General features: G+C 48.0%; 1 protein-coding gene across 1 annotated transcript in view; it reads left to right on the top strand.

Moving 5' to 3' along the window:
* The window catches only part of DCTN1 (dynactin subunit 1), a 129,610-nt gene that overhangs the window by 79,720 nt on the left and 32,068 nt on the right, over positions 1–17,822 (top strand). Inside the window, 2 exon segments of the mRNA XM_067533554.1 lie at positions 5,026–5,217; positions 8,431–8,628. Of these exon segments, the coding sequence (XP_067389655.1) occupies positions 5,026–5,217; positions 8,431–8,628 (390 nt within the window).

Raw genomic sequence — 17,822 nt, 5'->3', positions numbered from 1 at the left:
CTACTGGGATGAATCTACAAGGGTGAAAATTATCATCAAGACCATTAATTACACTCTGCTCCTACCCAGAACTAATCATGTGGATTAGAGCAAAAAATGCGGTGGTGATCCCATTTCCATTTGACAGTCAAAGCTCTCCTCTGAGTCCCTGTGGTGATGTTATTGCTGGACTTTGGTGATTATCTCTTCTATTCATTCCCTCTGAAGCACCTGACATAGGCCACTGTTGGAAGACAGGATACTGGGCTAGATGGCTATTGGTCTGACCCAGTCTGGCCGTTCTTATGTTCTCTCACTGATTGCTGTTCGTTACCTTATTGGAGTACTTTGCAGCAGGGGGCTTGAGGTTATTTGTGTGGGAGGGAGTTTTGACTGGTCTCTTTTAAAGAGAGGACACCAAAGTCATCCAGGATTTCATAAGACTGTGGAGCGAGCCAGATGTGTCTAACGAAATCTGCTATTAGCAGTGCAGAGGAGGGCAGGGTTGGGGAAGACGAGAGCTTGGACATAAATCCTCCAAAAGCTTGTGGCTACATGGTGATTTGTAAATGACAAACAGTTACTTTGTCTGCAGTGCTGTTGGAACCATGTTGGTCCCAGGACACGAGAGAGACGAGGTGGGTGAGGTGGTATCTTTTATTGGACCGACTTCTGTTGGTGGGAGTGTCAAGCTTTTGAGCTACACAGAGCTCTGCTTAGGTCAGTTGAAGATGAGCTCTGTGTAGCTCAAAAGCTTGTCTCTTGCACCAACAGAAGCTGGTCAATAAGTTATTACCTCCCTTACCTCGCCTCTAGACAGTTGCATTGTACTTCATGAGGTGGTGGTCTCTGATCATGTCTTCGATTTCACTGGCTGTATGTGTAACTCCAATCATGGAAAACTTATTTATTTGTTCATTCAGTTTATAAAAGGTGTTCCAGCTATGGGTACCCATTCAGTGCTCTGAGAATATTAAAAATCTTCCGTCATTAGCCCACATGTTAGTTCATACTGCAGTTGCACCCAGAGGCCCATGATCTGGACCGAGGTCCCACCAAACTAGGTGTGGAACAGATGTGTGTGCACACTTCCTATCTTCAAGAGTTTTCAGTCCAGCCGATGGCATAGGCTGCTGCTACCACCAAAAGTAAAAAGCTTATCACTAGCCAGTGCAGTTCCCAGAGTGCTCTGTAAGGTGTTCCCTGCAAGATGCCGCTCAGACAAATTGCTGCATTCTGCATCCCCTTCAGCTGGAGTGATGTTAAGTTGTAGCCCCGGGTAGAATGCTTTATGTGGTCTGATCTCGAGGGAACAAAGGCATGGATAAGGATAGTAGACTGGCGTCTGGCCGACATGGCCGTTACTTCCCCCACTCTCCCTGGGTAGTAAAGTGCCACCTTGGTGATGTCCGCTGCTTCCACACCCAGTAGCACCTGATGTCTAACTAAAGCCCAAGTTACAAACTGCAGTGGCAATAAAAGAAGGGATACAACAGTAAGAAATTCTGCCAGCTCCTTCTCCCAACCTTACCAGCATTACCTCTGGGCTGAGCTGCAGCTGGCCCGCTCCTCCATGGCAAGGCCGCTAGCAGATACTGCCTCAGCAGGATCAGTTGAGGAGGAGACAGAGCTGAGTATCATTATATACTGAAGGCACCTCCCCCCATGTCTCCTTACTGCCCCTCCTAGCATCCCCTTGTGCACCCTGAAAAGGAAGGAGACTGAATAAACCCTGCAGGACCCCAGGCAAGTGTTTGTCAGAACCCAAGCTGTCACCTACAACTACCAGTGGGATTCTCTGTCAGAAGGGATCAAAGCCACTCCGAGGCAATCCATCTAATTCTGATGGGCCACGGATGTGTCCACAGCCCCTCGCGGTCAGTGACATCAAAGGCAGCGGGTAAATCCACTAAGATCAGATTGGACACCGTATCTTCAGCTTTGCTGGGAAGTCCATCAGCTAATGCCACTAATGCAATTGCCCCAGCCGCAGGTCTGAAGTCAGAGAGCTCTAGCTACTGCCGGAGCTGCTTTGCTATGAACTCTTCCCAGAATGGGGGGTTCAGTATTGATTGACAGCTGGCCAGGTTGTTAGTATCCAGTAGTGTTTTGACTAGGGGCCTGTCATCCTGTCCTCCCATGGGAAAGGGTACCAGGCTCACCAAACTCTGGGTCCACATCTCCCCACTGACCCTACCCATCTCAGGAGGTCCAGGCTCCAAGCTGCAGATGGGGGCCTTTAAGTACCCCCAAACACTTCCAGCGCTTCAGAAATGTCACTGCCTGAAACCCCTCCTGGTTTGTCCCCTTATGATACCGCTCTGATCCCACAGTTGCTGAAGGCTTGATCTGGCTAAACGGTTTTATCTGCAAAGTAACATGAAAATTCCTTTAGCAAAGAGATTGGCTTGGGTAGAGTAGCTTGCTTCCTGGAGTTGGGATGTGCCTGGCCAAGGCTGGTGCCACAAGGTCTCTTCCCATGACCAATGCTGGAGGCTTCCAATTAATTCACTTCGAAGGGAAACACGGAACAGCCTGCTTCTCCATAGGGTACCTACATCAGTTCATTGTGCAGGCCAGGTTTCTGCATTATGTGCCAAGAGCTCATGCTCTGGGAACTCTGCAGCCTTTTGTCTGCGTGGGCTGATTTCAACATCCCACTGAATGAATGCTGCCCAGGCAGGCTCATGCAACATCAGTGTTGTGATAAATGGTTCTCGAGTGCCTGTGCAAATGCTGATCTGGAGTGCTGGGCTGCTTGTATCCTAGCTAATGTAGAGCTGAGAGTTATGCTCTGTCTACATTTAAAAGGCTACAGCGGCACAGCTGTCGTACTGCTGTGTAGACACTCACTACAGTGATGGAAGGGGTTCTCCCATCATTTAGGTAGCTAGGTCGATGGAAAAACCCTTCCATCGACCTAGCGCTGTCTACACTGGGTTACTCACATTCCTGAGACACAAGCTATGCTGATGTAAATTGTGAGTGTAGACCAGCCCTGAGACTTGAGAGATATGATGCATGTGCCAAAGAGCCAATGCTGTGGGATAAAATGAAACTAACCCTCAATAAATTAACTGACTCTACTGCACCTCGATACCACACTGCTGGGGTCATTCGAATTGAACGGAGGAGTTGCAGGTGAGCAGCAGTCCTGATCATCACTTTTATTGCAGCCCTTTTAAGACACACTGCTGGGAGCTCCACCAGTCCAGATAACCTGCTCCTTAGGGCAGAGTTTCACAGCGTAGTGTCAGTTGTTGCCAGGCCTGTGATGGTGTGTCGTAGGCTTTGCTTCCTTACTGAACCTGGCTCTTCCTGGGGCACTCTGCCCCTTTGTGATGAAGTCAGAATTTACCAGGTATCATGGCAATACATTTAAAAGGAAAACTACCAACTTCCATGTTGTGTTGTAAAGTTCGAGACCAAGAACAATATACAGAAGAGACAATTTAACTCTCCCAAGAAGTGGGAGTGAAATCTGCAATGGTATGCTGAGGAAACAAGATTAAAATGGCAAATTAAAACGATTCAGACTTTAAAATTGAAACTCTCCAATTACCTAGTACCAGCTGTTTGTTAAATCCTGAATAATCCAGTGAATTAAAGTCCACAAAATGCAAATATGCAAATTTTATTTACAAATGGCTGGCTCTGGAGGCCTTTGGGCACTCTCACTAGAAGTTTGCCTGACTTTAGCTGGTTATGTAGAAGGGTCTCCATCCAAAGCTGTATTTGGCTGGACCCATGCTGGGTTATGTGACAGTTTTTCAGGTCCAAAGGCTGTTCTGTTTGTCACAAGTGTCAGGCTTTCCCTTCTACTGCCACCTGCCCCATAAGAGCACCTCCATTATTCCTCTATTTAGCCCTTGTTGGACTTTAGCAAACTCCTCATTGCTGCTGGGTTTATTGTCACTCCTGGGATCTGCTCCCTTCTAGTCCTCTAAAATTCAGAGAGTCCAAGGCCAGCAAGGACCATTGTGATCATCTCGTCTGACCTCCGGCATGGCACAGGCCAGAGAATTGCCCCACAGTCATTCCTGGAGCAGATCTTCTTTTAGTAAAACAGCCAGTCTTGGTTTAAAAATTCAGTGCCATTATTCCTATGGTTAATTACTTTCACCGTTTAAAAATGTACGCCTTATTTCCAGTCTGAATTTGTCTAGCTTTGACGTTCAGCCATTGAATCCTGTTACACCCTCCTCTGCTAAATTGAAGAGCACATTATTAAATCTCATTCCCCATGTAGGTACTTATAGACTCTAATCAAATCACCCATACATAACCTTCTCTTTGTTCAGCTAAATAAATTGAGCTCTTGGAGTCTGTTCCCTTCAGGCAGGTTTTCTAATCCTTGAATCATTCTCATGCCTCTTCTCTGAACCCTCTCCAGTTTATCAGCATCATTGAATTGCGGGCCCCAGAACTGGAGACGGTATTCCAACTCCCTCTCCCAGAGTGGTGCTGGCTCTGCAGGTTCACAGTAATAAAGGATACTGAAAATTCTAGTTTAGTCCCTTCATATCAGCATATAGGATTCAGCATGTGGAGTGGGTTAGCACGGGCCCATTTTTGCAGTTACCTTTCCCACTATAACCACCCTCTAACTGGTGAATCAAAATGTTTCTTGTCCTCTGGCTGCTGTCAGCCCGGCCAGAAGCCCTTTTCTGATGGTACCAAATATGGTTAGTATGGACTGTATCCTCATTCCCAGCACAGGCCCTTGCAGGTGAGTAGAATATAGCACAGTGGCTGCATGTTCTAGGCTCACCAATAACTCCTTTGGTTCTGCAGTAATTACGCCCTAGAGAGTTTCACATCCTGGGTTAATCTGCGATGGAACCAGCCCTGGGATTCACAGTCCCTCAGACATAATAATTGGTAATGGTACTCTGTCCTGGGAAGGGATTGTTTTAAGAATAACATGGAGGCAAAGTTCAAAGTGAGGAACTAACAAAAGGTAGCGATACAGTGGTGAGTGATGGTAGATCCCTCACAAAGCAAGTGCTATTCTGACTTTTCCCCCTTGACAATGTTGTTTTGCAGCCGACCCGGACTCCCAACTCTGCAGCATCCAGTGGTACTGCTGGGCCCTCTGGCTCAGCTTCCGCATCAGGGGGCGAGATGAGTAGCAGTGAACCCAGCACACCTGCTCAGACGCCTCTGGCTGCGCCAGTCATTCCAACTCCTTCCCTGCCCTCTCCGGTGGCACCTCCTTTGGCTCCTTCACCCACAAAGGTAAAACAGTGCCACGTGCCGTGGGGTGTGGAACCTTCACTTTAGCGAGTCTGACTGTGTGGCTGTCTGATTGTTCTAGCAGAGTGGGGAGGGGGCGGGCCAGCCACAAACATACACCAGCAAAAGCAAATAAGGAAAAGGAGGAGCGGAGTACTGCCGGGTAAGGAGGCAAGAGAACAGGCAGTGAAGGTGGGCGGTATAATGGGGGAACCATTTATCAGCCCACCCTAAGCCAATCAAAAAGGCCGGGGAGCAGTCTCATGCTCCATCTTCATACAGCAGTCTTGTAACTGCACTTGGAATATCACATTCAGTTCTGGGCACCACACTACCCCAGACTGAACACAATACAGAGAAGAGTTGCAAAAATGATCAGGGGTTTTGAATAGGTTGACTTCTGAGATGAATATGTATAGCGTGGCTAAGAGTAGGCCAAGGACATGTGGGTTGAAACCCCAAGGCTGGAAAGGAATTTAGGGGGTGAGAATACCATGACTTAGCTCAGCACTCTTCATGCATCCTGGTGAGACTAGAATATGGGGGTGTCCCATTTTACAGATGAGGAAACTGAGACAGAGATCAGGGTCACACAAATGGGAGCTGGGACTAGGCCCCTGGTCTCTTGACTCTGTCCCATGGTTTACACTCTAGGTCTCTTGGGCTTAAAAGGGCTTTTTGTTTTGCCTGAATGTCAAGACTGATCTGCTGATCTTGAGAGGGTGCTGGGCAGAGGAATAATTTCCCCAAGAGAAAGTGGAGATGCCCCACCCTCTGGGGTGGGACAAATTGCTAGGAAATATCCTGCCCTATCCGTTGGAGGTAGACTGGGTGATTGATGTCTGATATTTACTATCTAGGCCAATTTTGTTCTTTAAAATAGTTTTTTCATTACTTCCCTCCTGCACCGTCTTAATTAGTTGAATTTAGAGCTCATGGAAGATTTAGGACAGGAGGGCAAAGAAGTAACAGCACAACCTGCAAAAAAGCATCTGAGCTTTTGTGTGAGGTCGTGAACTGTAAAAAGCACCACCAAGTGGAAGGAAAAGGGATTCCAGCTTCTCATTTAGTTCTGGGTTCAGCTTAAATCACACCTTTATCTGAAAACTGTTCACTTGCTAGCTTTGTAATTGATGCCCAAATCAGCTGCGAACTTGGAAGAAAAATCTCTGTTCAGTTTCACTTTGTGTTTGACAACTCTTAGTGCCTCATCAATTCCTCTGTTTGCCCTGTAAAGTCAGTCAGTTTTTGCTGTTGTTTGTGTGGGCTTTTCCCACGGCAGCTGGGGAGAGAGACATTTAAAGAAAATAGAAAACTCTGGTTGTAAAAATCACTACACACTGGTGGGGTGCTTGGGAGCAGGTGTAGAAGCCCATACTAGTTGCAGCTATTTAAAAAAATTGATTGGGGGGGAAAAAATAATCGATCCTTTAAATTGATAGGGGACCCTTTAAATCAAGAGTGCCAGCTATGCCGGTGTTGTAGCTACATGATCCGTAGTCAAGCATAGAATCTTCTGAAATACCCGAGGGTATTTTCTGCCCTCAGCACTGCTGAGTAGCACCCCATTGTTCAATAGGGCAGTGACTGCCTGCTAACTGGATGTTGTGCATGGGGAAGAATATCTTTATCTGCTCAGTCACCAAGGTGCTGGGAGTTCTGAGATTCTCCTGTCAGGAAAAGCCCATGCATGGCTGCATTAATACCTTACTGGTCTTGTGCCGCTTGAGGGATATTCTTCCTTCCTTTGCAGGCAGCTCTCCAATTACTAGGCAGATGACTTTTCTAGGAACAATGTGTTAGCCATACACATGTTTTAGGGAGTGTCAAAATTCCCTTGGAGCATGAAGGGCTTCAGAAAAGGACATTCCAGCTTAATGGTGTGGAACCCAAGAGGGCTGCATTAGCATCTTGTCAGGGACTGAGGTCTGTGCCTAATTCTCATGAACTGAAGTAAATTGCAGCCACCTTCAGGAGACATTACAGGTCTCAGCATACACTGCTCCATCTTTGAGCAGCCTTTGCTCAGATCAAGATGGAGCATTGCTTGCTGGTACCAGAACCCTCTGTGGGCTGCAGCCATATTAAATATAAGGATGTCTTTGAACTGTGTTTTGAAACCCAAATAGTACAGCCCAAATTCACCCAATGGCCATTTCTGTCCTAATAGATTTGAGTGAATTCCTGTTGATGCTGGTTACCCGGATTACCTTTTAGCAGGAAAGGTCTAACATGTTTGTCTCTGTAGAGCATGCAGGTTAGAAAAGCCTGGAAGAGGCCAGTGCAGTCAGACGCAATAGCTAGTTTGTATTCAGGGTGGAGATGCTTTTATGGTACTATCAACTTGCAATGAGATCAGTGTCATGCTCCATCCTTATCTGAGTGAAGAATTGCAAGTGTGCTGGATTTTGCATGGAGCCTTTGCTTCTAGCGATGAAAGTGTTGAGAACCATGATTCTGATACCTTCCGAATCCAATATGCAAAATCTCTTAGCCAGGCCTGCGAACCTGACTGTAACTGCCCCGTTGTATCGGAGTGATTAATTAGGGGGGGGATGTGAAAGAACGAGGGTGCCTCTGGCACTGAGCAGAATAACTCCATAGCGTCAACTAACAACTCCAGCTTACAGTGAGCACAATTTGTGTGTCTTCATATAAATAAGCCTTAAAGCATTAGCCGTTGTGCATACTACAACTAAAGTCTCAGAGCATGTCACATTCTAACCCCCGTTTACGAAGCCCGAATCTAGTGGAGACATGTTTTCCTTTTATGTGTCATTACTCTGACTTCCAGGGACAGGAGTGGGGAATTTGATGGGTTAATTTTGTACATTATTGGTTTGATTTTCAGAAGAGCTGAGCACCTACAAATCCCAGTGAAGTCAACTGGAAGTGTAGGTGCACAGCACCTTTGAAGATCAGGCCGTCTCTCAGCACCTCAAGAAACATTTCCCATGTGCTGAGCATGAAATGAAACTCAGTAAGATTAAAAACTTATGCAGGCTTTGGAAATGGAAGAACATAGTAAATGTAATTATTCTAAGAGGCCTTTAATGGTGCTGCCATTGGAAAAGGGTTGAGTGAATTCTGAGGACTGGGTCAGATTTAGAAGGTTTTGTTGCCCGTGCATTAAATTAGAGGTATTTGGAGAAATCCAGTGCCACATGAGATCTCTACTTCCCGGAGTAACCTCCCGTTTTTTCTCTGACTGTGCAGGAGGAGGAGAACCTGCGTTCTCAAGTCAGAGACCTGGAGGAGAAGCTGGAGACTCTGAAGATGAAGCGAAATGAAGACAAAGCAAAGCTGAAAGAGCTGGAGAAATACAAGATCCAGTTGGAGCAGGTGCAGGAATGGAAAAGCAAAATGCAGGAACAGCAGGCTGACCTTCAGAAACGTCTAAAGGAGGCCAAAAAGGTGAGCATTCGCCAGCAAACATGTGGCAGCAGCCAGAGCTGTGCCGCTCGCATTTATGACAGGTCAAGGGAACCAGTAAATTCAAGGCTGTTTAACTGTTAGAAATCAGATTGGAGAGTTCCTCATTTATTTTTTGATACATCCACTAGCACAAAAATATGAACTCCCTTGAACCCTGTCTTTTGAAGAGATGTGGGCCGTAAGGCAACCTGTGACCATGACACAGCAAACGCTGGCTCACGTACTGGCTTGAGAATTCACAAGCCAAATAGAAGAAAACTACACTGAGTGTTGAATTAACTTACACGAGCCTGAGATCTTAGGCAGTAAATACGGCGAGGTCCATTATCCTGTTGGCATCTTACTGTTGTTTATTTTGGCCTATTTTCTCCACATAACTGAGGCAAGATCGTTTTGTCATGGACATGCTGCCCATCTTAACCAAGCAGTACTTTGTATAGTGTGCTCCTTCTTCGAGTGCTGGCTGCAGAGTCCCACTTGCGTGCTCAAGGTGCTTTCACCACGAGCCACGGGAATCTTCTGGAGAGCAGTGGCCATGAGGGCCACTCACCTCTCCCCTCCTCCTCCCATCCCGGAGGGTTCCAAGGGGATAGGAGGGGGGTGACTCCAACCCACTTGGCGTCTTTCTAACCACTGAAAGTGCAACGGGCCCTAAAGACATCTGCCCTGTGGGGGGGTTTTGTTTGTACTTAGTCAGTCAGTCAGTCACATTTCTTAAAGGAGAAGATGCCAATGCATGGGATCCATCTGGACCTGCGGGTTGCCTGGCACATCCCTACTGAGCTGGGGGGCTCTGCAGGCCTGGTCAGCTGGCGTTGGCCCTGTGTGAATCCAGTGTCAGCTTAAAGATCCCGGGATTGCCAGCCCCCAGTGTTCAAAAATCATGTCAGGCCTCTGAAGATCATGAGATGGCCAAAAAACCATGAGGTTTGGAGAAGAACAATACAGTTAGGGGCTCTCTTTGGTTGAATTCCAGTTTCTAAGCTTTCAGAGTTCACATGGAAAATAATTTCAAACTTTTCTGTTGAACTGTGAAGGTTAGAAACTTTTTCTTTAAAAGTTTCTTTAAACTTTTCTTTTCTTTTCTGAAATTCTCACGGAATTGCCTCCAGCAACCACTGGTTAAGCACATCAAGCATTGTGAGACTCGCACTAAAATCATCAGAGTTGGAAACACTGAGATCTGCTCACCATTGAGGTGACTGGCTCTGTCCAGGTTGATCTAGGAGGCCTGGCAGTGTGCCTAATGTGGCTTCTGAAGGATCTAGGTCCAGCAGACAAGCACAGATCTGGGGCAGCCAAGCATGGAGGTGAGGCTACCAAGCGCAGATCCCTCACTTTGACTAAGGAGAGTCCCTTGTCTAGTAGTTTTCTCTATCACTGCAGCTGCAGATTTGCCCAGGCCAGTGGCGTCTGTTACTGCAGTTCCCACACCATGATTTTTGGAGAATGGCTTGCTACACTGATTCTGCGCCCAACACAGTGGTGTGAGCAAACAGAGCCAGTGTGGAAATCCTCACAGCACAGGAAAGAGGGAAACTCATTACAAGCCTCTGATCAGATCCGGGATGCTGGAGCTCTCAGTTTTCTGTTTGGCCATGTTCAGATGCATGCACTCAATGCTCTCCCTCTGGGAGAGGGTTTGTTTCTTCCATAGCTCTTCTATCAGACCCTCACCCTGAAAGCAAGGAGAGAGAGGCAGGTCCATTCTTAACTGCTTACTGTCACAAGTCTTGGGCAGTATTGTTAGTCATGTAGGTCCCAGGATATTAGAAGACAAGGTGGGTGAGGGTAATACCTTTTATTGGACCAACTTCTGTTTTTCAAGCTCGTCTCTTTCACCAACAGGAGTTGGTTCAATAAAAGATATTAGCTCACCCCCCTGTATATCACAAGTCTTAGCAGCCAGTTTATTTGGTGGTTCGTCAAGTGATGTCCCTGTGGGTGCTCCACGTCAGGTGATTGTGCGCCACATCACCTCTACTTGGAGAATTTCGACAGCAGTACCTGGCTGGCTGCACATACACTCTCCCCGTTCCGTGCCTGTAGCAGTGGTTAACTAGCACTGTGTGGGCACAACCACCCTTGGTCTGAGTCGGAGCTCTGGCAGTGCCTCTGCACAACTTACCGTTATATACAGGATTAGCAGTCAGAATAGTTAGAATTTGTATCCTGTCCCTTTTAGGGATGTAAAAATTAGCCCTGGTCTACACTAACGGGGCGATTTGGTGGCAGTCGACGGGAGTTATGAAAGCTAGGCAGAGTAACTTGCGTAACTCCTGTCAACTTCTGTGCTTCTCTTCTGTGCGCCGTCTTCACTGCACTGCGCCGACGGAAACCGCGTTCCCGTCAACACAGCGTGGCACCACTTGAGGGGATGGATTTACTGCATCGACTTCCTGGTCGATTGAGCGAGTCTACACTGACTGCTCAGTCAATCCAGATAAGTCGATCTGACGGCCGCAACTTTGCCGCCGTCAGTGTAGACATTCCCTTAGTTTAATTAGAAAGCCATTTAAATGTTCTAAAAATAGAACATGAAAATGGTTAAATGCGGGGGGGGGGGGGGGCAGCTGTACTGGGCTCGGCTCCTCATTGCCAAGTGAGAGCTGCCTAGCTGCAGCTCCCCACCCTGCTGCGCATGCAGAGCCGTAGCTGGGCAGTTGTCATTCGCAGGGAGCTGAGCCGAGCCTCCCCTGCGCTGCGCTCTGCACCTCTCCGCTGCTCACGGGGAGCCGAGCCCAGCTGCAGCTACCCCCTTCCCCCGGCACTCCGTGCTTCCCCACCAGCAAGAGTTGCCTCGCTACAGCTCCCCCTCCCTCAGTTTAAATGGTAATCAGCTTTTAAAACGTTTAAACGGCTGATTACTCTTTAAACGGTTAAGCTTTTACATCTCTAATCCCTTTTCCTTTTTTCTTCCCTTTTAAAAAAAAAAATATATATATATATATATATATATATATATATATATATATATATATATATAAATTTTACTTTTTCGTTCACCCCTCTTGGGGACAATTTCGCCCATGAATGCCTGGGTCTCCGGACTTTAAACATTGCTTCTTCTGCCAAGAGGCAATTCCAGTCTCTGACGGACATTCCCAGTACATCCACTTCTTGAGGGAAACGCACATACCTCAGAAGTGCTGCCATTACCACACCTTAAGGCCTGCACCAGGAAAGCAATGGGCCTTCAATTTAAATTCATCCTAATGGAGAAATCTTCTGCCTGGCCTCGAACCCGGGACTGCAAACTCCTCTCTGTGACTGGTCGCCTGCCTCGGCTTCTGACAGACCTCCCTCGCTGACATTGCATTGGCGGGATCTGTCTCCCAGAAAAAGGGCAAAGAGACCTACCGCTTCTCCTACAAAGTGAGCCTCAAAAAAGAAGTATTCTCCGATTTCCTCCACATCATCGGTAACAGTCGTGCCATGGCTAAGTACCTACGAGTTGGCAGGATCTTCCAGTACCGCTAAAGCCAAAGACCCTAAGCGAGCAGGCTCTCGGAAGGATGGGAGAGACAAGACTGCCTTTTCCACCACAGCACTGGCTGCACTGCAGCAACAAAACACTCGGTGCCGAGCGCCTCTGCAGCACGTCAGCTTACGGCACCATCTTCTGGCTCTCTGCACATAGTGCAGAGATGATGGTACCGAAGTCTACTTTACCTCCTTCGGTACAGATGTTCTCAGCACCAATCCTCCCAGAGCCGCAACAATTCCCAGTACCACAACATTTACCGCAGACGTCATCTTTCTTACCAAGATCTCTTGGAATGCAGCAGTTTCTTTGACATAAGGACTTAGTAATTGCTGCAGCGCTGGAATCACCTCTTCTGAGTACCGGTATAGCATCTGTTCATTCAGCACCGCCACACATGCCAGCAAACAGATCACACCTTCCTTTTTTTAAGCAAGGAGGAGGACGATGAGGAGGGAGATGTTTATTCCTCACACCACTCTTCACCCATCCAGGGAATCATCAGACCAAACCTATAGGAGCAGCCAGGACACCATTCTAGAGCTGGCAACCAGGGGTGATATGGACATCCAGGGATACCACCACCACTGCCATTCCCGCCACAGTGGCCATATTGGGACCCATGGGCTGTATATAGGCAACATTATTCCAAGCCCCCCAGTACCTCCTGGGAAAGACAGAGACTCTCCCCATCAGCGTCAGAGGCAGGACCCTGCAAGCCGACTGAGGAGACTTCTGAGGAAACAGAGGAGGCGCTAGATCAGGAGGCCATTCCTGCAACTAACACCTTCTCTCCAGACGAGACCATCATGCCTCTGTCACCTATAACAGGAGATGATTTTAAACAATATCAGGAGCTGTTTAAAAGAAACACAGACATGCTCCAAATAGCCCTGGAAGAGGTTGCTGAGTTCCAACACAAGTTGTTGAACATATTACACACATCAGCCTCCTCCAAAATTGCCCTTCCCATAAACGAGGCATTTATGGATCCCGCCAAGACCATCTGGCAGACACCTGCAACAATCCCCCCTACTTGTAAAAGGGTGGATAAGAAGTATTATGTCGCATCAAAGAACCTAGAATTCCTTTTTGCACACTCCCAGCCAAACTCATTGGTGGTAGAGTGGTCAACGAGTGGGGCAGGGAAGACCATTCGAGAACTACCCCGTATGACAAAAAGTGGAAAAGATTGGATCTTTTTGGTTGCAAGGCCTATACGTCAGTGACATTGCAGTTCAGAATAGCCAACCATGAAGCCTTGATGGTGAAATACAATCACACAGATGACTCCAAACTCTGAATTTATTGACTTAATCCTTGAAGACAAAAAAGACCAATGTAGATCAGTCATCTGTGAAGGCCATCTCCTGGCAAGAACAGTTCAGCAGGCATTATTAGACTCCGCAGACACAGCGGCAAGTTCCATCGCAACCGCCACAATGATGCAACAGGCCTCTTGGCTCCATTTGTCTGGATTTCCAAAGGGGATGCAATCCATTGTAGAGGATCTCTGCTTTCAAGGTCCCAAATTATTTGCAGGTAAGACCGATGAGTTCCTCCACACGCAAAGACTCTTCGGTCTTTAGGCATCTACACACCTGCACAAAAACAAAAATAAGGCAGATATTATCCATCACAACGCCCAAGACCAACACCTTACCTACAGCCACAGAGACAGTATGATACCCAGAGGTGGAGGCAATGACCCACAAGAAGTAGGCCACTCCCATTTCAACCTCCTACGTCGCAACAACCTGGATCTAAAAGTCAAATTTGAGGGTTTGGTCAAGGGCCTGAGAGACCTCCCCCAACTGCAGTTGCCAAAACCAACCCTCCCTTTACAGACTATTTGACACCATTCTACCCAGCATGGTGACTTATTACTTTGGACAAATGGCTATTGGAAATTATCACCACCAGTTATTCCATCCAGTTCACCTTCCTATCCGTCCCTCTTCAAGACCCCTCTCATGAGCACCTTCTGAGACAGGAAGTAGACCATCTCCTGCAATAGGGTGTGGTAGAAACAGTACCAATACATCACAGAAGGAAAGACTTTTATTCCTATTATTTCTTAACCCAGAAAAAGACGGGAGGTTGGAGGCCCCTTCTCGATTTGAGAAACCTAAACAAATTCGTCAAAACACAATGGTTCAGGATGGTTACTTTACAATAAACCCAGCACTGGAAAGAGGGGACTGGTTTTTGATCCTCGACCTGCAAGATGCATACTTTCATGTCGCCATACATCCATCACACAGGTGGTTCCTCCAATTCGTTTTGGACCAAGATCACTATCAGTACAAGGTACTGCCCTTTGGCCTCTCCATGACCCGCCGAGTCTTTTCCAAAGTCCTAGAAGTGGCAGCAGCCCACCTCTGCCCTGCCCCAAGGTCACAGGTGCAACAATCACACTCTGGAGCACTTGAGAGATGGCTGGCAACAGTATCGTGCCCATCCCCAGACCTGGATGAGGACCAAGCTACAGAGGCTACAGCAGTAGTCCTAGAAGAAGCTACTCCTGTTGGGGAGGAAGAGTCATCTACTCCACCCTTACCTACCTCATCATCATCACCTGATGTGATGGTAGCGAGACCCTCCATGGTATTCCCACAAGATGATTTCAGAGAACACCAAGAGCTGCTCAGGAGAGTAACTGCAAACTTAGGCTTGGAGGAAGAGGAGCTGAAGGAGCCAGCTGATGTGTTCTTTAATAACTTGATGGTAGCAGCCCCTTCTAGGGTGGCCCTTCCAGTCCATGATGAGGTCGTGAAACTTGTCAAGGCCTTATGGCAAACTCCTTCCTCTCTGCCTCTACATCCGAGCGACCAAGAAAAAATACTGTGTGCCCACTAGGGTTGATATTTGTATTCTCACCCATCTCTAGGGTCATTGGTGGTGTCAGCCACCAATGAAAGAGACAGGCAGGGACAGTCAAGCTCAACCCCCAAAAATAAAGATGCAAAGAAGCTTGACCTTTTTGACAGAAAGAGTTACTCGATTGCTAGCCTGCAGCCATGCACACTGAACCAGCAAGCTTTGCTGGGGAGATGTGACTATAACATACGACACTCCAGGGCCAAATTCGCTGACTCCCTGCCCTGGGAGGCCAGGCAGAAGTTTGTGGCTATGTTGGAGAAGGGGGAATCAGTAGCCCAAGCCTCTCTCCAGGCAGCTTCCAACACAGCCGACTCAGCGGCCAAGACAATGGCATAGGCTGTCTCAATGAGAAGGGCTTTGTGGTTCCAATCATCTGGCCTGTCTGTTGAGTTCCAGCAGTCTGTCCAGGACCGCCCCTTCGACGGTGCAGCCCTGTTTTCTGATCAAACGATGCCAGGCTGCACAGTCTGAAGGACTCTAGGGCCACACTCCGTTCCTTAGGCCTATATACTCCATCAGCCTCCAGGAAGCACATCCGGCCCCAGCAACATAAGGACGGCCACACTGGGTCAGTCCAATGGTCCATCTAGCCCAGTGTCCTGTCTTCCGATAATGGCTGGTGCCTTGTGCTGCAGAGGGAATGAATAGAACAGGCAATCATCAAGTGATCCATCCCATCAGCCATTCCCAGCCTCTGGCAAACAGCAATCCTTGCTCATCCTGGCTAATAGCCATTGATGGACCTATCCTCCATTAACTTATCTAGTTCTTTTTTGAACCCTGTTATAGTCTTGGCCCTCACAACATCCTGTGACAAAGAGTTCCAGCAGGTCCTTTTCTTCTTGCCACAAGTGGTCCCTACACCCAGAGGTAGTCAAGGTCATTTTCCAGAGGTGGGGGTACTCCCCAGGTGGACCTATTCACAACCAAGCAGAACAGAAAATGTCACCATTTCTGTTCCCTGCAAGGACTTGACAGCGGCTCGCTTTCCGAGGCATTCCTCCTGCAGTGGTCAGGAGTCCTGATGTATGCTTTTCCACCAATCCCTCTCATCCACAAAGTCCTCATAAAGATCAAGAGGGACAAAGCACAGGCCATACTGATTGCTCCGGCATGGCCCTGTCAACACTGGTTCAGCACGTTGCTGGAACTGGTGGTGACAACTTCTTGGGTGCGCCCGGACCATCCGGACTTGATTTCTCAGGACCACAGTTGGCTGTTGTGTCTGAACCTCACCTCCGTACACCTGATGGTGTGGATGCTGCATGGCTAAGGCTTGAGGAGCAGGTGTGCTCTGCTCAGGTCCAGAAAGTCCTACTAGAAAATAGAGAACCCTCCACTAGGACTACTTACCCAGTGAAGTGGAAAAGGTTCTTTTGCTGGGTAGCCGAATGGAACCTGTCCTCATCCCAGATGCTGTTATGCTCCATTCTGGAATACTTACTTCACTTGAAACATCAAGGCCTAGTGTTACCATCAATCAGGGTACTCCTGGTGGCCAGCGGCTTTTCACCTTCATATCTAGAGCAGATCAGTCTTCTCTCATGAGATGACTGTCAGATTCCTCAAAGGCTGGGAGAGGCTCTTTCCGCAGGTCAGGGACCCAGTTCTCCCATGGGACCTCAACCTAATCTTGTCCAGACTCACTGGGCCTCCCTTTGAGCCCCTGGCATCCTGCTGTCTTCTTCACTTGTCATGGAAAGTCGCTTTTCTTGTAGTAGTTATTTTGGCGAGATGAGTCTCTCTGAAATGAAGGCTTTGACGTCAGAGCCTCCCTACGCTGTGTTTTACTAGGATAAAGTTCAGTTACGCCCTCACCTGGCATTTCTGCCAAGGTGGTATTGCAATTTCATGTCAACCAGGACATCTTTCTGCCAGTCATCTTTCTGAAGCCTCACAGCTCTAGCGAGGAGAGGCGCTCACACACTTTAGACATCAGACAAGCACTGGCCTTCTACATTGAAAGGACTAAGCCCTTCTGAAAATCCACGCAGCTTTTCATCACGGTCGTCAAGCGGATGGAAGGTCTACCAATTTCTCCCAGAGGATTTCCTCCTGGACCACTGCCTGCATCAGGACCTGTTACAAGCAAGCAAAGGTCGTGCCCCTGCCACTCTGACAGCTCCTTCAACAAGAGCACAATGCCGTCAGTGCTGTCTTAGCTCAGGTTCCAATACAGGACATTTGCGGAGCTGTGACTTGGTCTTCTGTTCTGCACACCTTCACGTCCCACCATGCCATCACTCAACAGGGCCAGGATGATGCCAGCTTTGGCAGAGTGGTATTGCAGTTGGCAGGTCCATGAACTGCTGGCTCACTTCCAGAGGCACTGCTTATGAGTCACCGAATATGGAGTGAACGTGAGCAAGCACTTGAAGAAGAAAAGACGGTTACTGATCTTTTGTAACTGCTGTTTTTTGAGATGTTGCTCATGTCCCTTCTATGACCCACACTTCTTCCCCTCTGTTGGAGTTCCGGCTAGAAGGAACTGAGGGAAGAGGGGCTGGCAGCGCCCTTTATACTGGCGCATACACACACCACTGCAGAGGTGCTAGAGCCGACCCTATGGATACCACTGAGGGAAAGCTGTCCAGCACCAGTGCACGTGGTGCACACACACCTAACATGGAATGGACATGAGCCACACATCTTGAAGAGAAACAGTTACGAAAGGTCAGTAGCACTTTTTCTGAAAGCCTTTTATATAGATCAGTGGTCCAGGAACAGAGTCGCAGCCGGACTGGGGTCTGTGGTGGAAGCCGGGAGCGGGGCCAGGAGCTGAGAGTGGGGGCCAAAAGCAGAGCTG

This window comes from Emydura macquarii, unplaced genomic scaffold (genome assembly GCF_026122565.2).
Source record: "Emydura macquarii macquarii isolate MOO-44397 ecotype Brisbane River unplaced genomic scaffold, CSIRO-AGI_Emac_v2 contig_3345, whole genome shotgun sequence".
In the NCBI taxonomy this organism is placed as follows: Eukaryota; Metazoa; Chordata; order Testudines; family Chelidae; genus Emydura; species Emydura macquarii.
Note: the sequence above shows the minus strand (reverse complement) of the source record. Positions and strands in the feature narration are given on the sequence as shown.